Genomic DNA, 21,880 nt, shown 5'->3' with positions numbered 1-21,880 from the left:
GTTTTTAATTTGAGGTACACACCACTAGGTGGGACTCTTTTGCAATGTGTTAGAGAATATTTCCCAGAAAATGTCCTTTCTAAAAATCAAGTAAGTCTTTACAGACACAGACAGACCGACAGACACACACAGACACACACACAAACACACACGGGAGGGAGGGAGGGAGGGAGGGAGGGAGGGAGGGAGGGAGGGAGGGAAGGAGGGAGAGAGAGAGAGAGAGAGAGAGAGAGAGAGAGAGAGAGAGAGAGAGACTGTAGAGAATAGATAGGATGGATGGATTGATGAAGACAAACAGATACACACATACACACATATACTGAAAACATGTATTTAAAGAAAAGATTTAAAAAGAAAAGCATTTTACACACAAAGAAATCATATAAAAATTAGAAACTTTCTTGGCTTTTTCTTCTATTTATTTATCTAATTTTATTTTATTATTTGTTTCATATGCCTGTTTATATCCCAAGGAGAAAGAGAGAAAGGGTGTGTATTTGGGTTGGTAGGGAAGTAGGGCAGATCTGGGAGAAGTTGGGGGAGGGGAAACCATAATTGGAATGTATTATATTAAAAATTTTTATGCAATTTAAAAAAAAAAAAAAAGGAAAAGCACTTTACTAGTTGGGGGCCATGGTCCTGTCAACCTTCCTGGCACACTGGATTCCTCTATAACAAACTCAGCTACAAAGGCTAAGTAAGCTCCAGGGTTTTTACTTGAGTACTTTATAATGAGAAGTCAGAGGAAGAAGCCCTTGAAGTTAAGTATCATGTTTTCTATTTGTTACCCAGCTGGACACTCAGTTTAAATGAATTAAGGAGAAGGCAGAAGTGAGCCTGTCACTCTATTTTATTACACTCACAGAAGGCACAAAACGAGTGTGTATTAGTTTTTCCTTTTTTTGTTAGTTTTCTAATTTTTACTTATCTATAAATAAAGACAAAATCCTTATTATTAGCCTATTTATGAAAGCTGTCAATAAGGTTTATTTCACAGAGGGAATTTTGCATAAGATCACATTTATGTTTTATTTAATGTATAATTTTATTTAGTATTAACAAATTATGTTTAATATAAAATTATTTTTAGAAGGCAGAAGTCAGTAACTTTTTGGTTTCAAAATAATAGGTTGAGTTTCCATATTAATTTATGAACAATAAAATAAAAATTATTACATCAATATACATATAAATTCTACAATTCCTGGGTTTGGGAGAAGGATAATTAATCAATGTATATCTAGGTTCTTACCTTTGGTGGCTTAAATGGATAATCCGAAGAAAATGTGATATCCAGAAAAAAAACACCACCTTCATATACAGAACCTGGTGGACCAAGTATAGTTGACCTCCATTCATAAATGTTATCTCCTTTAGGCCCAGCACTATTTAAAAGAAATAAAAAAAAAATCAATATACATATCTATAATCACCTATATAAACACCTATATACATACTTATAAAAATTTAGGTTAATACTTTAAGATGAATGAAAAATTAGAAATAAACAATCTAAAGCAAATGTGCTCATGCACACATGCATAAATTTTGAAATATTGCAAATGAACAGAAAAAAATTGCAACGAAAACACAAACACCATGTAACTTTACCCAATGCGTGTGCTGCATCAACACTTATAGGTTGCTTACATCGTGATCCTTTCTATGTAAATACTTACATGTCCTCTTCCAAAAAATAATTTACAGATCAACAGTTACAACAGTTATAATTTCAGTAACTAAGTCAACCACAGTAATCTATAATCTGTATGATAAAATTGTCAACTAACTCTGTAATACACTTAATCCTCGCCTCGCCCCCCCTCCCCCATACAAGATCTAGTCTTGGGGTCAAGAAAATCTTGTGTCCTATACTTTTAATACATTTCATGACAGGGTTTTATTATTTATACCCCAGGCTGGCCTAGAACTTGCAATGCTCTTGCCTTCCCAGCTGTAGTGCTGTAACTGCAGGCATAATCCATCATGTGCAATTCACCACATCCACTTACCCTCTATGCCTTAACTTTCCTTTAGCATGGGTCCTACCATTATTTAATTTCTAACTTTTATTTGACAGGATATAGTCCCCTAAAAAAAAAAAAAAGTGCAGCATCATTTGAGTTTGTGGTTCTCTCATAATGGACTCAAATAATACACTCCTAACAGAGAAGTGAGTAAGTGGTATGTCATTTGAGGGTCAAGACAGTTTGAAGCACTTGATATGGTGTCCTGTTCCTCACTTGGTGATGTTAAGCTTCAGCCATAGAAGATGCATTCCAAATTTCCTACTGCTTAGTTACTATCTTTTCCTGCAACCAATAATATATTCTTTGGTCAGATTACAAGCATGAAAATAACCCACTCTCTTCATTCAAATTTCTTCTCTACATTTAACACTCATTTGGAATCCTCTGAACTTGACTATGACACTGGCATAATCATGATTTTCAACTCCAGTTCTTCCTCTACATTAACAGCTGTCTTGAGCCCCCTTTGGCCCCATGTGTTTATATAAATGTTATGCTAGTGATATAGTCTCATAAATTACTATTTCTTTCCAATGCTTTACAATTTACTACTGCTTTTAATTATTTTGCTACTTGAACCATCCTAGATTTGCCCAGTGGGAGAGCCCACAACACAGCTCCAACATGCTTCTAACATTCTGGCATTGTTTTAGAGTACATTCTTCCTTTCTGGCATGAAAAGATGCTCTACTGTTCCAGCCCTGGAATTAGCTTCAGGAACTCTGGGTCCTTGTAGGGGAATGTTAAGAAACCAAGACTTGAATTCTACTGAACCACATTAACATTTTAATGCAATGTGCTCTCAACATCAGTATCATTTATGGAATAAAAATGTAACGGTTCAATATAATCTAAATTCACAATTTGTGGTTAGCAAAGCAACTCTATGATTCCTGTAAATATTTTTCAAGCACACCTCACAAATTGCCATTTTCCTCTATTTGTTTAAATTTTCACTTTTATCTTTAATCATGTGTATATGGGGGTGGGGTGGGCAGGGAGGACATGTGCACATGAGTGAAGGGGCACACAGAGTCTAGGAGACAGTTTCAGATCCTCTGGAGCTTCAGGCCACCTGATATGAGTGCTGGGAATCAAATTCAGGTCCTTCTGCAAAGGCAGCACACGTCCTTAATGGCTGAGACATGTCTCCCACCCATTTTCCTCTAGGTTTTTACATCACAAATTATCCTGGCTTTCTAAATGTTAAGTATGCATATGCTTTTGTTCTTTTAAACAGTCCATCAATTAAGAGATGATCTGGAGGTTCTCCTTAAATAGTAAGTGTGAAACAGTACTGCAACCATATTAATAATAGGGCCATCAGTTTAACTGCAGGTTATGAATCTGCAAAGCTGACACTGCAAAACTAGAAAACTTCAGAAGACAAAATCTCAACAAATGCTATTCTATACATTCTACAAATGTTTTCTATTTACTTCTTTAATTTCACTGTGGCTACTTCTGCTATCCTGACAGACTTTGCAAATACTTAACTTGTATAAGTATCCAAATATATAAGAACCAACTTCCAAATAACCATATTGCCTCAGAACACTTATATTTCAGATGACTGAGCAGAAGGTAAGTTGAAGTTAATGAATTTTAATGGACCGAAGAATTGTAGACTGAAAAGATGGTGCTTTGGACAAATCCACCACCCCTTGAGGAAATCAAGATGGAGAGGATGAGGAATCTATCTCAAATCCTGTTATGTGGAGGAAAAGTGAGATACCCACTGTGAAACTAAATTCTTGATTCTAAAGTTTGCTTTTTTCCCTTCTTATGCTGCATGAGAAGGGGTTCACTTAACCCTATTACAGAAGGACATTAAATGAAACAGAAGCACCTGGCCTAAGGGGTCTATTTTCATTTTCCTTAAGGTAGCATTTAGGATAGAGAGGTTGGGGCAGACCCACCAAGAGGTGTGGAAAAAAGGAGCTTCAGGACTCAGCCCATTAATTCAAAGCATTTCACAGGCTAGCAGCAGACCTGCCATTGAGGCCTCATAGCTGGAGGAAGGGGGATAATTGGTAATAATGGCCAAGCATTTCCTGTATCGTTCCTGACCGATCTCCATTCTTTTTTTTCTGTCCCATACACAGGGCAGAACTTCACAACCTTCCACTTTGCCTTACACCGTCTCAGTTCCCTCTCAGGTGAACACCACCCATAAGAATCCAGCAGTGCCATCTCTCCAAACTTGATTAAGAAATAAACTTCTGTTCACTAAACTTTCCGACTTTCACCTCAAACTGCTTTTCCTTTAATAGAAAAACTTCCTTCAAAGTTTTGCCTTTACCAGTTGTCTTCAATTTCTCTCCTTCTGTTTTTAAGAATTTCAAATTGAGTTCCTTTCCTCATTTTTCTACAGAAACAACTCTTATCTAAGGTCAACAATGACATCACTGATGGACTCAGTGGTTATTTCTCATGCATCAATTAACTACATTTTAAAAGCAGTTAAGTCAACTCAAAAGAAAAGAAAACCCAAGAAAGCAGAGGAGGGGGAATGAACAAAATGCAGTGTGTATGAAAATCCCATATGGAAAAGCTGTTGACAATTTTTTTAAAAAGTCAAGTATTAATAAAGTAAGTGGCTTGAGTGAAGACTCATCAGTTGAGAGCAGCGGCTGCTCTGCTGAGGACCCAGGATCAGTTCCCATGAGAACCCACATGATGACACATAACCATCTGTAACTCCAGTTTCACAAGTGCCAATGCTCTCTTCGGGCCCCAGTAGGCACTGCATGCACATAGTGCATAGACATATATGCAAGAAAAACACTTGCTCATCAAGTAAAAATAAATGTTTAAAAAAATAAACCATGAAACTAATTAAATAGATACTGTTCATATCAAATTCATAGGGAGACTAGTGTCAAAATACCAATTCTTCTAATTCATCTATGTACCAATGCTGCCCCCCCCCCGCCCCTGCCAAAAAAAGAAATCAAATCAAATCATTCTGTGAATATCAACAAATTGATTCTAAATCTTACTTAGAGAAGAACCTGGAATGTTTATTTACTCAGGAAGGCGGGAACAAAGAAGGACATTACCTGACTTGAAGCCTTACAGCGTGACTACAAAGAGCCAGAAAGGGCATCAGTATGCTCAGTGAAAAAGAGAAGAGAACAAGAAACCCAGAGAGTCTTCTAACCTTAGTTATCTTCCTAGGGGCAAAGACGAAAAGGGATGCTGGAGTAAACACGGCTTTTCAACAAACGATACAGAACTACTTACTGTAGGAAAGCAAAATGACAGAGGAAATGCCAAATGTCAAGAGTTCTCGCTGTCTGGGGCTGTGGATGGTTTACTTTGGAACACTTTGGCAGTTTCTTACTAAGCACATCTTTCCATATGATCCAGCAATCACATTTGCTTCTACTTAACCAGGAAACTGGAAACTCAACACAAAAACCTGTGCATAGCCAGTATACTCATAATCGTCTAAACTGGAAAGCAACCAAGATGACCTCAGTGGATTAACAGATGTAGAAGCTGCTACATATAGATGATGAAATCCTACTCAGTGCAAAAGAGCTATCCAGCCACAAAGACATAGATGTACCTTAAATCCACAATACTTGGTCAGAGAAGACAATGTGAAAATCTATATACTGCCACACACTGCAAGATTCCAAGCATATATCCTGAAACAAGCAAAACTATGGAGGAAATAAAAAGGTTAGAAGGTGCCAGAGGGTAGACAGACACTGATTTGACAAGCAAGATGTATGTATCACTATATATTTGTCAAAATCCATAAAATATACAGCACCAAAAATGAGATGTTATGTAAACTAGGAACTTTATGTGGCAATGTATGCTCAAAGCAAGTTCATGTACTGTAATACACAACACCCACACCACTGTGGTGGGGGTGCCAATGAAGGTACTAAGGAAAAAAGAGGCAAAGGAGTACGTGTAAATGCTGTAGTTTCTACCAAACTTTGCTATGAGTCTAAAATTGCTGTAAGAATAAAGTAAAACATACTAATTCAAAAGACAAACTGTAGAACACATAAAAATTTGCATGCTAATGCAGTAAGTAGTAAATATTTTTCAAGTCTTGGTTTATAAAAAGGGTTTCTAAATTACAAACAGATGTACTCCAAAATTATGTCTCAAAACTAGGTATTTTGGACTCTGGAAGCACTCTAACCATAATACTATAAATGAAGTTTTCCACACCTGCCCATCAATATTAATATGAACCACTTTCCCCCATAATAGTAAATGAATAAATGCATGTAATTTTTTTAGTAAGTAACACTAAAAGTCAATATTTATTGTGCTATCAGGGTAAGCATTTAAAACTACATTATCTACACTACTTCAGTTTAACCAGCATAGCTTCAAGTTCACAGAGTTGGCAGATAGGCACTTTGGCCTCTAAGCTTTCCTAACACAACTTTACAGTCCAGGACAAAACAGACAAAAAGATTCTAGTCACAAAGAATGAAAGGCCAAAAGAAAAGATTATTCTTGTTTAATGATTAGAAAATGAAAGACACAGGACATGATGTCAGAGTGAAAGGTCGGCTGTGAACAGTGAGGGTCAATCAGTCTAAGAAAGGAAAGTCAAGGAAAGGGGACAGGAAGTTAGGGCAGACCAGCAAACATGTCATAGCAAGGATGAAATAAAGGAGGAGTTTCTTCTGTGACAGAAGAGACAAAGGAAGCAGTACAAAGACAATAAAGAAGGAACAGACCCTAGCCTAAGGGAAGGCACATCCTCTGCAACTATGAAGACCGGGTCTTGGGAAGACTGGAAACCGAGATCTGAGTTATAGACAGGAAGGAAACATCTATAGCTATTAGCCAACCAGTAGAAAGGATTAATCAATGTTATTGTTAGTGTTGATATAATGTGTGGAAAGAAAATATACTCTCACTGGTGACTGTTTCTAAAAGCACTCAGGCCATCTCCAGATTTTTTTTGTTTGTTGTTTTTTTTATTTAAAATTTTTTCTTTCCTTTTACATACCAACCCATTTTTTAAATTAAAATGTTTCTAGAAATAAGCTAGCATATATCCTAGCACTTTAGTCAATGCCTCAAAATAAGGCAACCCCTGTCTTTGCTTCCTAGGTGTTGAGATAATAGGAGTGTGCCACACCAGGCTTTGTTTTTTTATGAGACTAGACCTTGATGGCAGCCTATGCTGGCCTCAAGCCCACAGTGATTGACCTCAGTTTTGTGACAGGACTATAATCAGGTGCTACCACTTCCAGCTTAATCTGCTCCTGACTGTTCTTGATATCACCAAGATCCTGTTGGTGGCGTGTTAAAAATCAAGTTTCAACAAACATTTCAACTTCAGACTTACTTTTATCATAATGGCTGTTTTATACTTTTGAACACTGCATTCATTTTCATGTGGAATGTGGCTTGTTCTCAACTATCTTTCTACATCTTAAAAACCAGGTAAAATTTAGTAATAATCATAAATAGCTAACAAAACAAAACAAAACAAAAAAACCAAGCACTTCACAGCATACATCGGCCTTACTTAGGGTTTAGAATCACATAATTTGTACATGGCCCATAATTACACAGAAATACATTAGTAATGTGGAAATATACCTAGAGTCTGTACCATAACTGAAAAAAATTTTACTTAGAAGATGTATAAGCTTCAAAATACATAACTGAACTTGTAGCTAACCCCCCTGAAAAACAAGTTCAGAAAAGGAACATCATTAAAGGCTATCTCATCTACTCCCTGCAAATAAAAACTTCAAAAAAGTCCTATATATAAAATATATCAGAATTTGTATGTACCTGTCATTAAAGGACACTTCAGAATTGGTTCATTTCATTTAAAAATGAATAGAAGCCGGGCGGTGGTGGCGCACGCCTTTAATCCCAGCACTCGGGAGGCAGAGCCAGGCGGATCTCTGTGAATTTGAGGCCAGCCTGGACTACCAAGTGAGTTCCAGGAAAGGCGCAAAGCTACACAGAAAAAAAACCCTGTTTCAAAAAAAAAAAAAAACAAAACAAAAACAAACAAAAAAAAAATGAATAGTCCTGGAAATTAAACTGATGATTATTAATATCTACTACTATTAGTACTGCTAAAATAAGCAGTAACTTCTACACTGATACATGTTCCCACAAAGAGGCAATCACCGCAGCCTCTTACATGAGTACTCTGAAAGGAAAGGAAGAGATTAGAGAAAGAAACCCTTGAATTAGATGAACCTTTTAGGAACAAGTAAGAGTAAAACAAGAAGTTCACCAAAAACCTTTCAGTCAGTTGCACACATTCAAGGGATTAGGATAAGGTTCAATAAATGAATGTGCATGCATTTAAAGAATATTAAAAGTACAAACACTAGCATCTACGGCAGTACAAAACTACATAAAACCTAAATCTAAATATCCATAAAAAAGAAATACATTTGCTAGTCACAGTGGTACCACCTGTAATTCCCGCTAGCACTTTGCCTCCCTGAATCCAACAATTCGTGTGCCCTAACTCTCCTTCCCAAATTTATGACCTCCTCTTTAGTTACTACTAACATATGTACATCTACTCGTACACAGATGTATATATTTAGCCTACTGTATCCACTTACTGTTGCTCATGTGTACATGTGTTCAGGATGAGCACTTGAAATTCAGGAGCCCATCCCTGGAGGAAACTGTTTCTCCCTCTCTCAGCAGCCACTGACTGCCTATAGCTCTTTATCTAAGGAAGGACCATGTGAAATTTCTCCTGTCCACAGAGGCATGTCAACTAGTATTGTCATTATGCCCGCCCTGCCCAGGGGCCATATTGTTGAGATTCATGGGTGTATTTTCCATGTCATATCTAAGGGACATAATCTCTTAGCAGGTGTCCTGGGCCTAATGGCTCTTATAGCCTCTCTACCCCTCTTCTGTGATTTTCCCTGAGCTTTACATACAGGAGTTACACTACAGGTTACTAGTTGGGGTTGGGCACCCCATAATCATTTATTTTCAACATTTGTAATGATTTGTGGATCCCTGTTATAGTCTCTCACTGAGGGGGTGAGAGCTAGAGCTACACTTACCTGTTGGTATAATGATACATATTTAGAACACAGTTACATATTATACTGGTTTAGGAAAACGATAGGTTCTCCTTTCAGGCCTGTAACTTCTCCACTCATGGGTAGTTGGTTGGTTTACTGTACCAGGCATGAATCCCCTCCTATTTAATGGGCTAGAATTCCAATTAGCTTTTGGTTATCCCCAAGATAAAACTGCCACTACTGCACCATTGTGGATATCTTGTCAATATAGTCATTGTTGTGTTTTGTAGGCTTTTCAACTGGGTAGGACTATCAACTGCTCTTCTCTCTTGGCAGCCTGCACAGCACCTACCCATATTAGGAGAACTATCCTCAAGAAGGAGGCTACCAGGTCAGTTCCAGATCAACAGCTCCTAGTCCTGTGTCTGACAGGATAGTGTCTTCAGTAATAACGTCTTAGACTTCAAGCTCTGGATAGTAACACTGTACAATAAAAACTGCCCATGTTGTTTGGCAAGACTTGTACCCCCACCTAACAATTTGAAGGGGAGATTTCCCATGTCTGGCATTGGGGTATTTATTGGATAGTGGTCAGCACTCTCAGCAAATTAAAACTATTCTGAGATTTCATCTTACTCTAGTCAGAATAGCTGAGATAAAGAATAACTGGCAACGAATACTGGTGAGGATGCAGGGAAAGGGGCACCCGCACTCCCTGTTGGTGGGATGGAAAACTGGTGCAGCCACTATGAAAATCAGTGTGGAAAAATCACAAAAAGCTAAAAAATATATCTACCATATGACGCAGCCATCACCCCTTGGCATCTGCCCAAAGGACTCATTATCATACTCGAGCACTTGCTCAGCCATGTTTGGTGCTGTCTATTCACAAAAGAGAGGAAGTAGAAATAACCAGAATTTCTTTCAACTGAGGGATGGATAATGAAAATATGGTAGACATGCAAAACGGAATTCTACTCAGCTATAAAGAAAAATGAAACCATCAAATTTTCAAGTAAGTTGAGGGGACTGAAAAGTACTACACTGAGTGAGGTAACCCAAACCCAGAAATACAAATGCCACAGGTTCTCACTTGGAGATCTACCTCCAAATCCTTAGTATATAACCTGATAAATCTGAAGAAGCCAGGAAAGAAAGAGACCATAGTGAAGGAGGTGCTTAGGGCAGAAGTAGCTCTAGAAATGGGAATAGGAGACAGGTGCCACAAGAGGCAAAATGTGGGGAGGATTTAAAACTGAGGAGTAGGAAGAGTCATAAAGGGAGAGAGGAACAAAGGAGAGGTAAGTAATACCACGGATATTTGAAAAATCCACAGAAAACATTTTATAAGTTTGTTTTAAAATATATATTACGAACACACATACATTTAAATGGAGTTGTGATATGGAGTGATGGTGCTCCCCCAAGAACCATGTACTATTAAATAAACTAAAGTTTTTAAAGAAAAGAATTCAAAGAGCATCACCTTCAAAAAAAATATAATTCATCTACACTCTAAGCCTGTATATGTAACTCTCTTCTGAAACATGTTCTTCAATTTCAATAACTACGAGTTAATACTGTCCTGTAGAAAAGAGTAGACTCTCATGTAAGATCCATGGTAGGTACCATCTAACCACTGTTATGTCAGCACATAAGCACAGACCTTCTGGAACTATGAACCATCCTGCACCAGTGACATGTTTTACACAAATTACTGCAAAAAATGCTATGTAACATCCTGGCTCTTTTATAAATAACTGTGACACATGAAAAGTAGTTATGCTGCTTTGAAGCCTCATCTTTTTTTTTTTTTTTTTTCACATATCAAGAGTGAGACATGTAATATACACTGCTTTCCTCTTTCTTCCCGGCCCTGACAATGCCGTATAGTGGTTTACAGGAGGAAAATAGTATTTGTTTCATGGTGTTTTTTTCTTAAAAGGATTAGATTCATCATGTTTTACACACATGCACACACTCCATTTGCAAGATCATGTTTATGAGGAAATTAATATTAAGTTAGATGTACACATAAAGGACTGATGGATTTAAAAAGTTATTTATAGCAAACCTTTCTTCTTGGGCCAGTATCAGCATAAAGTTTGATGTGGAATGTCTTTCTGTATGCTGTGAGTATGTGTTGCTATGATTGGTAAATAAAGAAGCTGCTCTGGCCTATGGCAAGTCAGGTTATAGCCAGGCAGGAAATCCGAGAGAGACAGGAAGAAGAAAGGCAGAGGTGAAGGAGAGGCCATCCTGACATCTAGGGAACAACATGTAATGGTACACAGGTAAAGCCATAGAACACTTGGCAACATATAGATTAATAGAAATGGGCTGAGTTTAGTTATAAAAGCTAGTTAGCAAGAAGCTTAAGCCATAGGCTATAGCCATACAGTTTGTAAGTAATATTAAGCCTCGGAGTGATTATTTTATAAGCAGCGTCAGGACAGCGGGGCAGGTGAGACCAGAGAAACCTTCCACCTACAAAAGTCTTTGATCTAAACTACTACAAAGCTCATGCTTTGTCTATCTTGACATTCATCATCCAAATACAGGTATGCATAGTAAGGAGAAACATTTTAGAAGATAGTTAAGAATCCCAGTCCAGACACAACTCACTACACAGTACACTTGTGGAAGTCAGGTGAAACACTTCTAAAATTAATCTTACATAAGTTGTGAAACTATTTTTTCAAGACCAATCAACTACTTCAACAATATTTTAGTGTCTAAAAGATGATGCTAGAAGAACAAATTCTAAAGACAGTAAAATCAAATTATCAGCATCTGCAAGCATATTCTCAAGTCTCTCACAATCATTGCAGCATGTAATACTAAATTTAATTAAAGTATTTACCTGTAAAAAAAATGTTCGCCGGGCGGTGGTGGCGCACGCCTTTAATCCCAGCACTCGGGAGGCAGAGCCAGGCGGATCTCTGTGAGTTCGAGGCCAGCCTGGGCTACCAAGTGAGTTCCAGGAAAGGCGCAAAGCTACACAGAGAAACCCTGTCTCGAAAAACCAAAAAAAAAAAAAAAAAAAAAATGTTCTAGATACCCCTAGCTTTTCTCATTATATGGAGGTACCAAAAATTCCTTCCTTCATTTAAGTTTTACCCTGTCCATCATCCACCACTCCCTCCTCCATTTCTAAGTCGAAGCCTATATAGTTCTAACTTTACCAAAACACAGGAAGAGGGGGGGAAATGACTTTTGTATCCATGAGTTGTTCACTTTTATCAATGATGGCTGACAGTTGGGGCCTGGAATATCCCTAGCATGCAAAACAGATTACATTAACTACATCAAATACTTACATGGACTGGAGTGACTTCTACCGGAAACCTAGGAAAAACTTCCTCGTAAAATTTTCTAAGGAAAAACCATGTATCTTTATTTCTTCAAACTTCAATTATTTAAGTGAATGATTACTATTGTAAGGGTTGTAGGAAAAGCTGCTTTTCTCTCAGCTGAAAGTGAATCAAATCTTCATGATTTATTAAGAATAGATAAGTACAGACAATTGCAGAGGAGGTAGGTGGAAAAATGGCACAGGAAAATAAGCCTACTAAAGAGGAAGACCTAGACATTTACTAGTTGTTCTAATTACTTGGTAATCCTACTCTCCTTCTACACAAAATGTCTTTAAAAAAACAAATGTAAATTCTGGTGAAAAGAGTTATCAATTTCTACTACAACCAACCAGGCCAGAGTACTGCTTATTCATCCATATTGTGGTTTGTAAAAGTGAATCTACCATAAATTGAATCTTCATAATTGCTTCATACTGTATTTAGATTTTCACTAGAGAAAAGAGAAGTAAATGTATCCTTTTATTGGAGATTTATTGAGTTCAACTATTTTATTATGGGTACCTGTAGCATGAATGATACAAAAGCCCCTGATTATAGCCTACCTGAGGATAAAGACCTGAAATAAACCCACACAAAACAAAGCAAAAATGTGACATGTATTACAAAGGAGAAGTTTGCCTTGCTGAGTGCCAGGGGCATATGAACTAGTCAAGAAAATCAGAAATGAGTGGACCGGTAGGAAGCAGTGGGTGGAAGGATTTATGAGATCCACATGAGTTACCTGGCTGGTGAGCAGTAAAACCTGCACAAGACTGAGTGGCATATGCAAATATGGTGGGGCAACAGGTAGGCAAAATGAACAGCAGAACCTGGAAATCCGGACAATGTGGCAGAATCCATAAGAACATGAAAGCATAGTAAGAGCTGAGCTTATGAGAAAGTAACCAGTATTCCTAATGGACCTGTGTTCAAGCAAGGAAGGATACTAACCTTTACCCTGAAGACAACAGAAGGTATTAGTCACCTTCATAACAAAGTATCTGAGATGGTTAACTTACAAAGAGAAAGTTAATTTTGCATCAGCACAGAAAATATTCCAGAACTAAGTTTATTAATGGTGCTACTAATATTAATCCTAACCTACTAATATTGGTCCCAACGCTCCTAATATTGGCTAGCAGCTGGAAACAAATCAGGAATGCTAAGATTCATCAGTCCCAATTCTACCATGCCAGCTCCAGCAATTCTGACTTAAGGATTTGAGGTTACAGAAAAAGTTCATCAGGTGATAGGTATCGAGTGAAGCTATATGATTCAGCATTGAGGAAAGGATATTTGATATACATAATGACTGGGAAGTGAACTAAATCAAAGTATTTCACTGCTCAGAAAAGATTAACCTAAGTTTTGCAAATGTTTCTTGACTGTGCAGATAGATGTAACATGCCATGGTAACTTTTTGCCAAAACTCATTACATCTATGAACTGTGTATTTATCAAGGTAATATTGGTCTATTAAGTCTCTGTCAGAGGCATGCCAGCTAGCCTGGAAAACTTCCCTGTCGTCACCTCAAAAGCTTAGGACCTTTTCTTTAAACAGATCAAATGTGAAAATGTTCACAATGTTTTTGCTTACACAATAAATGAGTGATTTTGCATCTACATTTGTCTTTAAAGCACAATGTTAGGACAATATTAGAGTCCTTACTTTTTCTGCTGTCATATATTCTGTTTTCTCTCTACTTATAAGTCCAAAACAGACTTAAAAGCATAAACACTAGGTAAAACTATTAGATTATACATGTACGCACTTCAATTAAGGATCTTTAACAACTGACTTTAAATTCAAATATTTACAAATTCACACAATGGGGAAATATAGTTCAATCATGCACAATTAATTCTAAAACACAGACCAATATACACCAGATAATACATTAACTGATATGTTAGAAATACTTTAAATGGAACATAATGGAAACCTGTAACTCTGGAAGCATTGAGCAAAATAGTATCAGAGTGAGGGGGTAATAATATTTAACATACAGGTTAAAATAAATTTATCTAAGTACTTCAGAAATATATCATCATCTACAAGTATATAATAAAAAAGATTTGCTAAAAAAAAACAAGAATACAATAGCCTATGTGACATAAAAAGTGCTATTGGCACAGTAGTGGAATTAGAGAAGAAAATGTTAAAACTGTAAAAGTGGTTGTTACAGTAAGTTGAATATTTCTCAGTCCAAGGCCTTATAAAGAACTCAGAGCCTCTTATTAATGAAAATCTGTACACTGTTCAAAAACTGTAGTATGTAACGATACCAAGAATATAGAAGTACAATAGCTCTTACATAATACTTGTGGGGTATAAAGTAATAGAACTCCTTAAGGACTCCTAGACACAGGAATCAAGAGTCATTTGATCAAAGAACTCTATTTTCATAAAACTGTTCAACAATGATAAACCGAGGTGTAGGTAAATGCAAAACAGAAATAGAAAAGTTCAAAATAACTTCAATGTCCAACAAAACAGTTACAACTGAATTGCTCGGCTTCTAATCAACTATAATGCATCTACTACAAATTAAGATTTTGAAAACTAATGTTTTTAGGGAAAGTTAATGACAGATTAAGGAGGAGCAGCAGAGCACAGAACTGTATATACCACTAATTAAACTGTAGAAATATGTATACATATTTTAAAGTAGAAACTATTAGTGGTTATGTCTACATTTAAATGGTTCATCTTTAGTTTTTCCTTTTGTATCCTAAAACAATTATACATTATTTTAAAAATTATCTTTAAAAATTTTATTACATATTATTACTATGCATGGATATAGATGAAGTGTGTGCCAAAGCATTTGTGAGGGAGGTAGAGGACATCTTTCTAGAATTGGTTCTCTCCTTCCATCTTGCCAGCCAAAACGTCTCAGGAATATTAATAGCAGTTCTCTCTCTCTAGCTGTCTAGTTTTAAGCACCAGCCCCTCTGATACCAAATTGGTCTGCTAGTCCTATTCCTCCCTCTCTCTCTCTCTCTCTCTCTCTCTCTCTCTCTCTCTCTCTCTCTCTCTCTCTCTCTCTCTCTGTAATACAAAAGAAGAAACACAAGACGACAAGACTGAACTGGGAAGCCATGGAAACATAGATGTTCTACAGCTTGGTCATCTTTGACAGACATGGTAACTTAGCCACTGTCATCTATATGTGTGTTGCAGTACTTATCTCTGTGGTTATTTTGAAGATGGTGAATTTTTGGCACATTCTATTTTAAGCATCGGATCTAGGAATGAATTATGGATGTTTAGACCTGAAAGGTGACTGCAGCTCAGTTGCCTGCCACTTGTTTTATAAATAAAGAAAGTGAAGTAAATGACTTTCTCAAAGTCACAGAGCTGATATGTGGAAGAATCTCAACTCTACCATTTCTTATACCCAATTTCAGTATTATTTTATCAGCAGTTTTGGAATGTCTTCAAGGTTGTTTTGTTCTGTTTTTTATACTTTGTTAATTACTTTTGCCTCTTTTAACTGTCTTTATTTGATTTCATGAAATAAATGCAAGGTCCTGTACAGTACCAAGACTGACTTCTCCCTCATTCTGAATTTATCTAATATACACCACTGTCTTTTTAGTTAGACCTCATGGATAGAAAACCAAACAGAATACAACAGTGTGCAGTCAAGTCAGCAAACATGAAACATGTAAACAGCTGCTGAAGACACAGAGGAGCAACTGAAATTTCACAGCAGCTTTGAGGTAAGAACAGACTGAACAACCCAATATTCATTGTATCTTTGTTTACTAACAGAAGCAAATATATCAATCTCCAAATAATCTGAAAGCTTAGGATATGACTGAAAATTGGTGAGCTATACTAAAGGGATAAGACACAAGGTGGTTAATGGATCTTATAATAAACACAACTGAAAAAACTAGAAGAAAAATGAGTATGTCCTAGACTTTAATTATAATTTACCAATATTAACTTATTATCGACGAATATAAGAGTAGAGATAACATCTCTACTATTTCTCATGCATACTGGCTTCCTAAATGTCTTGGACAAGTAACACTAAAGTATATATACTCTGTAGACCTACAAATATAAGGTGTGCTCTGATCACCTTCTACCTTGTGATGGGCATGAATTCTTCTCATAACCCAATGAGATACTTCCAAATCATACTATCTGTTGCAAGGGAGCTTGGCTGTCACTCAATCCACCAAATGATTTTTGCAACCTACGCTATTAAAAATACTTGCATGACATAGCAGTCTTAGAAAGAATCCCAACACCTACCTATCTTAACAATTAGTAGGACAGTGATAGCCTGTAAAAATGTTTAGTTGAAGCTTTTATGACGTCCATTGCCTCTGTGAGGAGAGACAAAAGGTTTTAGTTCAAGTGTTGACACTCCATATGAAAACTAAACTCTACTTGAGAAAGAAAAACAGCCATGAATCTGAGAAGCTTTACTTTCCATCAAATGCTTTTAGAGATGTAAAAATGTGCCAAAGCATCAGTGCAGTAGTTTGAAAGCTTTCAGACTACACTTAAGAAAACTCAAGTCGTCTGTCCCTCTTGGCAGTCAGTGCACTGACTGCATACCCTAACCAGTTAGCTCAACCTAACAGGATGACAGAAGGGAAAAGATTTTATTTAAAAAGAAATCTCAAGTTGTTTTGTGATGTGACATTTTAAATGATGGTTGTTTTAGTATCACAAGGACTTTCTTTGTCATGAACAGAACAGTTTTTCTACTTTTAACCTATGATCCTCCTGAAAGTTCTGGTGACCACCCACCTATGTCCCTTATATTACATTTTGTATTAAATAGGAATTACATTTTATCCTAGCTTAAATGTGTATGTTACAGCATCACATACATCTACAAACAGCTTATAAAAATGTTCACCACTTAACATGCTACTAAATAAATGCTATCAAACATGATAAAAATGCCTCATGACCCAAAATCAACTCTAATGAAAAACAAAACATTTCCTATCTACTATTTATTACACATATATCTTAAGCCCACAATTTTAGTTGTGACAAATAAAAAGGAATGTCAACTGATTAAATTTACAGATATGAAAATGGCCAAATGCAATACAATATAACAAGCAGAACCAAAGACAGCTAAACAACTCACTGGACTGTAAAGGTGTTCATCATTACTTAACACAGTAGAACTATCTTTTCACAGGGGTTGCCTAAGACCATCTGAAAACAGAGATATTTACATTACGATTCATCAAAATTACACTAATGAAGTAGCGACAAAAATAATTTTATGGTTGGGGATCAAAACAACATGGGGAGCGGTATTAAAGAGTCACAGCATTAGGAAGGTTGAGAACTACTGCCTTAACACATATTGAAGTTTATGAATGCCTGACTGTGAGGTAATTTTTTTTCCAACTAGTATGTTTTTTAAAGCACTGTCCTCAGTTAATCAAGTAAGTTATTAGAACTGTCAAGGAGATAATACAGATATGTCTAAACAAAGCATTATGCTAAATGAAGACACCCAGTACCACACGCATACAGCCATGGGTGCTCCACCTACAGAACATCCTAGAAGAGGCAAAAATGTAGTGCCAGAAACAGACCAGTAGTTACCAGGAAGAGGGTAGAAGAAACTAAGACAGGCATGTAAAATATTTATTGGTTTAGCTACAAACTGTTCAAAATCACCAAATAAAAATAAGTTGTTTTAGAACTAATCTTTTCTCCATGCTCATATTTCACAAAAATCTTATCCAATTAGCCTTTGCATTACTGAAATACAGCCCTTCTGATTTTGCTATGGACATTATTAAGAAACTTTGTGTCTTCCAAAATTAGTATCAATACAATCTTAAAACAGATGGTTTCTCCTTCTATCTTCAATGCAGGTAAGCATTTATTCATGATTTTTAAAATGTTTTAATTGCCTTTGTAGTGGTGTAATTTACTTAAAAGTTTACCATTTGAAAGTAAACAATCTTATAAATTCTGACAAATGCATACAGCCCTGCAACATCCAGACAATTGGGTTATAGAACATTTCCACCACTTCAAGAACGTTTCCTCAGGTTCCTGATTTAACACTCCTTCCCATCACATGCTCCTGGAAACACCAATTAACCCGCTCTCCGAAACTCTTGGTAGAAACACACAATATATAGGTTTTTATGACTGCTGATATAATTACAGTCTATTGTCAAGTAAGATACTAAAGTTTGGAAGGTAAGACATCCATTTTCAGAGTTCAACTCGTAAATAAAACCTCACAAGGTTAAACTTGAAAAAAAGGGTAGTATTAACAGGTCCAAGGTTGGTTTGCTTTTGGCTCTGAACTGAAATGGTTTTGATGACCCTAGTATAAAGTGAGAGTTAACCAGGCATTACTCACAGATTTTGCGGTTCCTTGTCAGCTCTGCTATAGTCCCTGAGTCACCTTACCCCACACCCATCTCTTCACAGTGCCTTACCTCCTGCCACCCGTTTTATACAGAAACTCACTGGTTAATTTTGTTACATTTCTGTCTGTCTCCATGTTATATAAAATTGGAGTTGCTTGAGTTCATTCATCTCATTATTTAACATTTATCATTTCATCCTTAATAAAAATTTTTATTTTTATTTTTTTAAACTTGTGGATTTTTTTTTTTTTAATTCATTTGGTTCTCAAAACACAAAAGGTCAGTTTCAGGTCCAAGGATGACACTAAAAAACCCCATTAATAAAAATTAAAACTTGAAAAACTTAAGCTGAAAAGTTTTCTGTTAGGCTTTCATTTCCTATGCTCTTTTTAATACAGTTTTGGCCAGGTCGTCTATAAAAAGTCTCAAACAACTAATAAAAAGGGTTGTATTACAGTAGCAACCAATTGTCAATAAAATCTAAAGAATACTATAGAGATTCTGTCTCTCATGGAAGAATTTGTTCTGGTGATGTATATATACATGGTAAATACACATACACCTATGTTTAGATATGAGGTTAAAATTCTCAGATACACAGATATAGCTGATGTAGAATGATGATAATTATTTACCATGTAGTTTATCTGTAGTGGTTTCTTAATGTATATACGCAGCTGCACAAGCTTTCCAATTCAGTTATGTTTTTACTCAGGTTTTGTCCCAAAGGAACAAGGAAAACGTAGGAAAAGTGATAATTATTTCAGGAAAGGTGTTCATAGAAACAGTGTTAGAGATAACTGGTGGAAAGATAAACCAATTATTATGACTTGTACATATAATATAGCTGTGACTAAATATCATGAGATTAGTCAGGATTGTGATAGTTTTACTACAAAAAAGATATTAATCCTGGTGATGTTTGACATCTTGAAATAACTCATTTAAGTTATATTTTTCTGTTCTTATCCAAGATTTAAAAATTATCCAAAAACTGAATCTCTCCCACCCTCTGACTTAAATAAACTTCTGTGGTTATGGAATCAAGTACAGTAATTTGGCTGTGATTGGCAGATGGTGTGGTGGATTTTTCATAACTATAAGCTAGTTGTGTTTTTACTACTTTTCATTCCATTTTTTAAGAAAGGATGACACATAGGTTGGAAAATGTTTCTGGGTTTTGTTTCTTTAAATGATTCTAAATGCATCTGGAGGTTTGACATGAACTTCGGAGAATCCATGATTTTAATCATTCTTCATATATGAATCCACTTCTACTTTTAATAGTCTCATTATTGAGTAAAAAATATTCTACCTTATAATTTGTGCAAAGAAGAAAAAAATAACACGAGCAGCTTTGTGTGTTGGCATGGTGCACATACATGATAAGAGTGTACACGTTTGGTGGCCAGAAGTCCACTTCAGGTGTCTTTCTCCATCTGACTCTCTCTACCTTACTTGCTGACACAGGGTGTTTCACTGAACTTGGTTGGAGCTCACCAATTCAGACAGACTGGCTGGCCAGTGAGCCTCACGGATCCTCCTGTCTCCAATCTGCCAGCACTAGGATTACAGACACACCATATTCCTGGCGCCTGGCTTTAATGTGGGTACTAGGATTCAAATTCAGTTACTCATGCTTACAAGGCAGGGCTTTGACTTGACTGACTGAGACATCTCTGTATGCAACATTTCAGAAATTAATAAAATGAGGAACAGATAGGGTTCCACTAAAAAATTAGAACTTATATAGAACATCAAATATCACTATATAATAAATTACCATAGTTTTAGGAGTCGAGTGTTATTTTTCTATGACTGTTAAGTTATTTAATAGTGATAACTCTATCCATTTCAGGAAGATGTATAGATGGTTAAATAAAGAAAAAAGTTTTAGTGGTACTGTGTTTCATAAAGTTTTCACAAGCTCTGAATTACTAAAGATTAAATCACTACTCCTAGGAGAGAGAGTCTGGTTTCTCTGGGCCTATAGTCAATTTTTGCCAACAGATCAGTATATAATTTTGCTCTGTATAAAGATACCTTATTTACTATATATTACTGATTCATTGCATTCAGATATATTTTAATATCTTAGTATTTCACAGTAAAGTGTATACCCTTTGCATATGTCTTCTGATTTCTTATAGTATACAATGTCACCAAACTACGTCTTAATTAATGCTTTTGCCTTTTTATTACATGGAGTTTGCTACATAAAGGAATCATAAATTGCTGTAAACGCAGAAGACTGAGGACTTAAACAGTGTGAAGTACCCTTTACCCTTCCTGAACACAGCTTCTTCCAGGCTCAGCAACAGCCATGCATTACAGAGCATAAAAATGAAAGCGGTCCAGTAGAGCAGAATAGCTGAGGACAGTTGTCTCGCAGCCATCACTTTCCAGACGTGTGACTTTATGTTCATGACTGAAGCTTTCTGTTCCTTAGTCTCTTTTGTACAATGGAGATACTAATGGTATCTACTTTCTTAGTTTAGCTGAGAATTAAATTCCTAAGTGAAAAGTGCTTAAGTTAGTGCTCAAGAAATGTCATCCATCATCATGACTATTTTAAGTCTCATCTGATGTGTACTTTTTTGAGTCTTACACCTTACTGTGGTAGTAACAAAATGATCTGACAAACTTCTATGATCCTTCTCATATTTGTTACCTCACTCAACACCCACATTTGCTGTTGTTCTTCATAGCTACTTTATACTCCTACTACCATCATTGTAAAGGGGCAGTGATGGAAGGATATACTGCTTGTCCATGAACCAATGTAAAAATGGTGGGTCACCAAAGACTTAGCTTTTAAAATGCACTCACTAATGTTTTCTTCTTGATTCATCTAAAATGAGTCTTTTGACTATTATCAGACCATAACTGACTGAATACATATGCTTAACTTTTAATACTAATTAGATTAGGAAAACTCCTCCATCCTGCCACCTATTTACCTCATATGAAAAACAACCCAGAAAAGTTTCAATTCCGAAGTTTTAAGTATTTTGGAGTTTCCATTCATCATGAAATAAATAAATAAGCAATAATCAGATCAGAAAATGCATTAACAAAATAGAAATTTGACAAGTGATATATGTAA

At 36.2% G+C, this 21,880-nt stretch overlaps 1 protein-coding gene across 2 annotated transcripts in view; it reads right to left on the bottom strand.

The window, feature by feature from the left end:
• Ube2e3 (ubiquitin conjugating enzyme E2 E3) overlaps positions 1–21,880 on the bottom strand; it is a 59,897-nt gene that overhangs the window by 5,949 nt on the left and 32,068 nt on the right. For both annotated transcript variants that reach the window (XM_059260781.1, XM_059260782.1), the window contains exon 4: positions 1,253–1,385. In XM_059260781.1, coding sequence (XP_059116764.1) covers positions 1,253–1,385 — 133 coding nt within the window. The remainder of the gene's footprint in view (positions 1–1,252; positions 1,386–21,880) is intronic.

The sequence above is a fragment of the Peromyscus eremicus genome, chromosome 4 (genome assembly GCF_949786415.1).
Source record: "Peromyscus eremicus chromosome 4, PerEre_H2_v1, whole genome shotgun sequence".
Classification (NCBI taxonomy): Eukaryota; Metazoa; Chordata; class Mammalia; order Rodentia; family Cricetidae; genus Peromyscus; species Peromyscus eremicus.
This window is presented reverse-complemented; position numbering and strand designations above follow the sequence as displayed.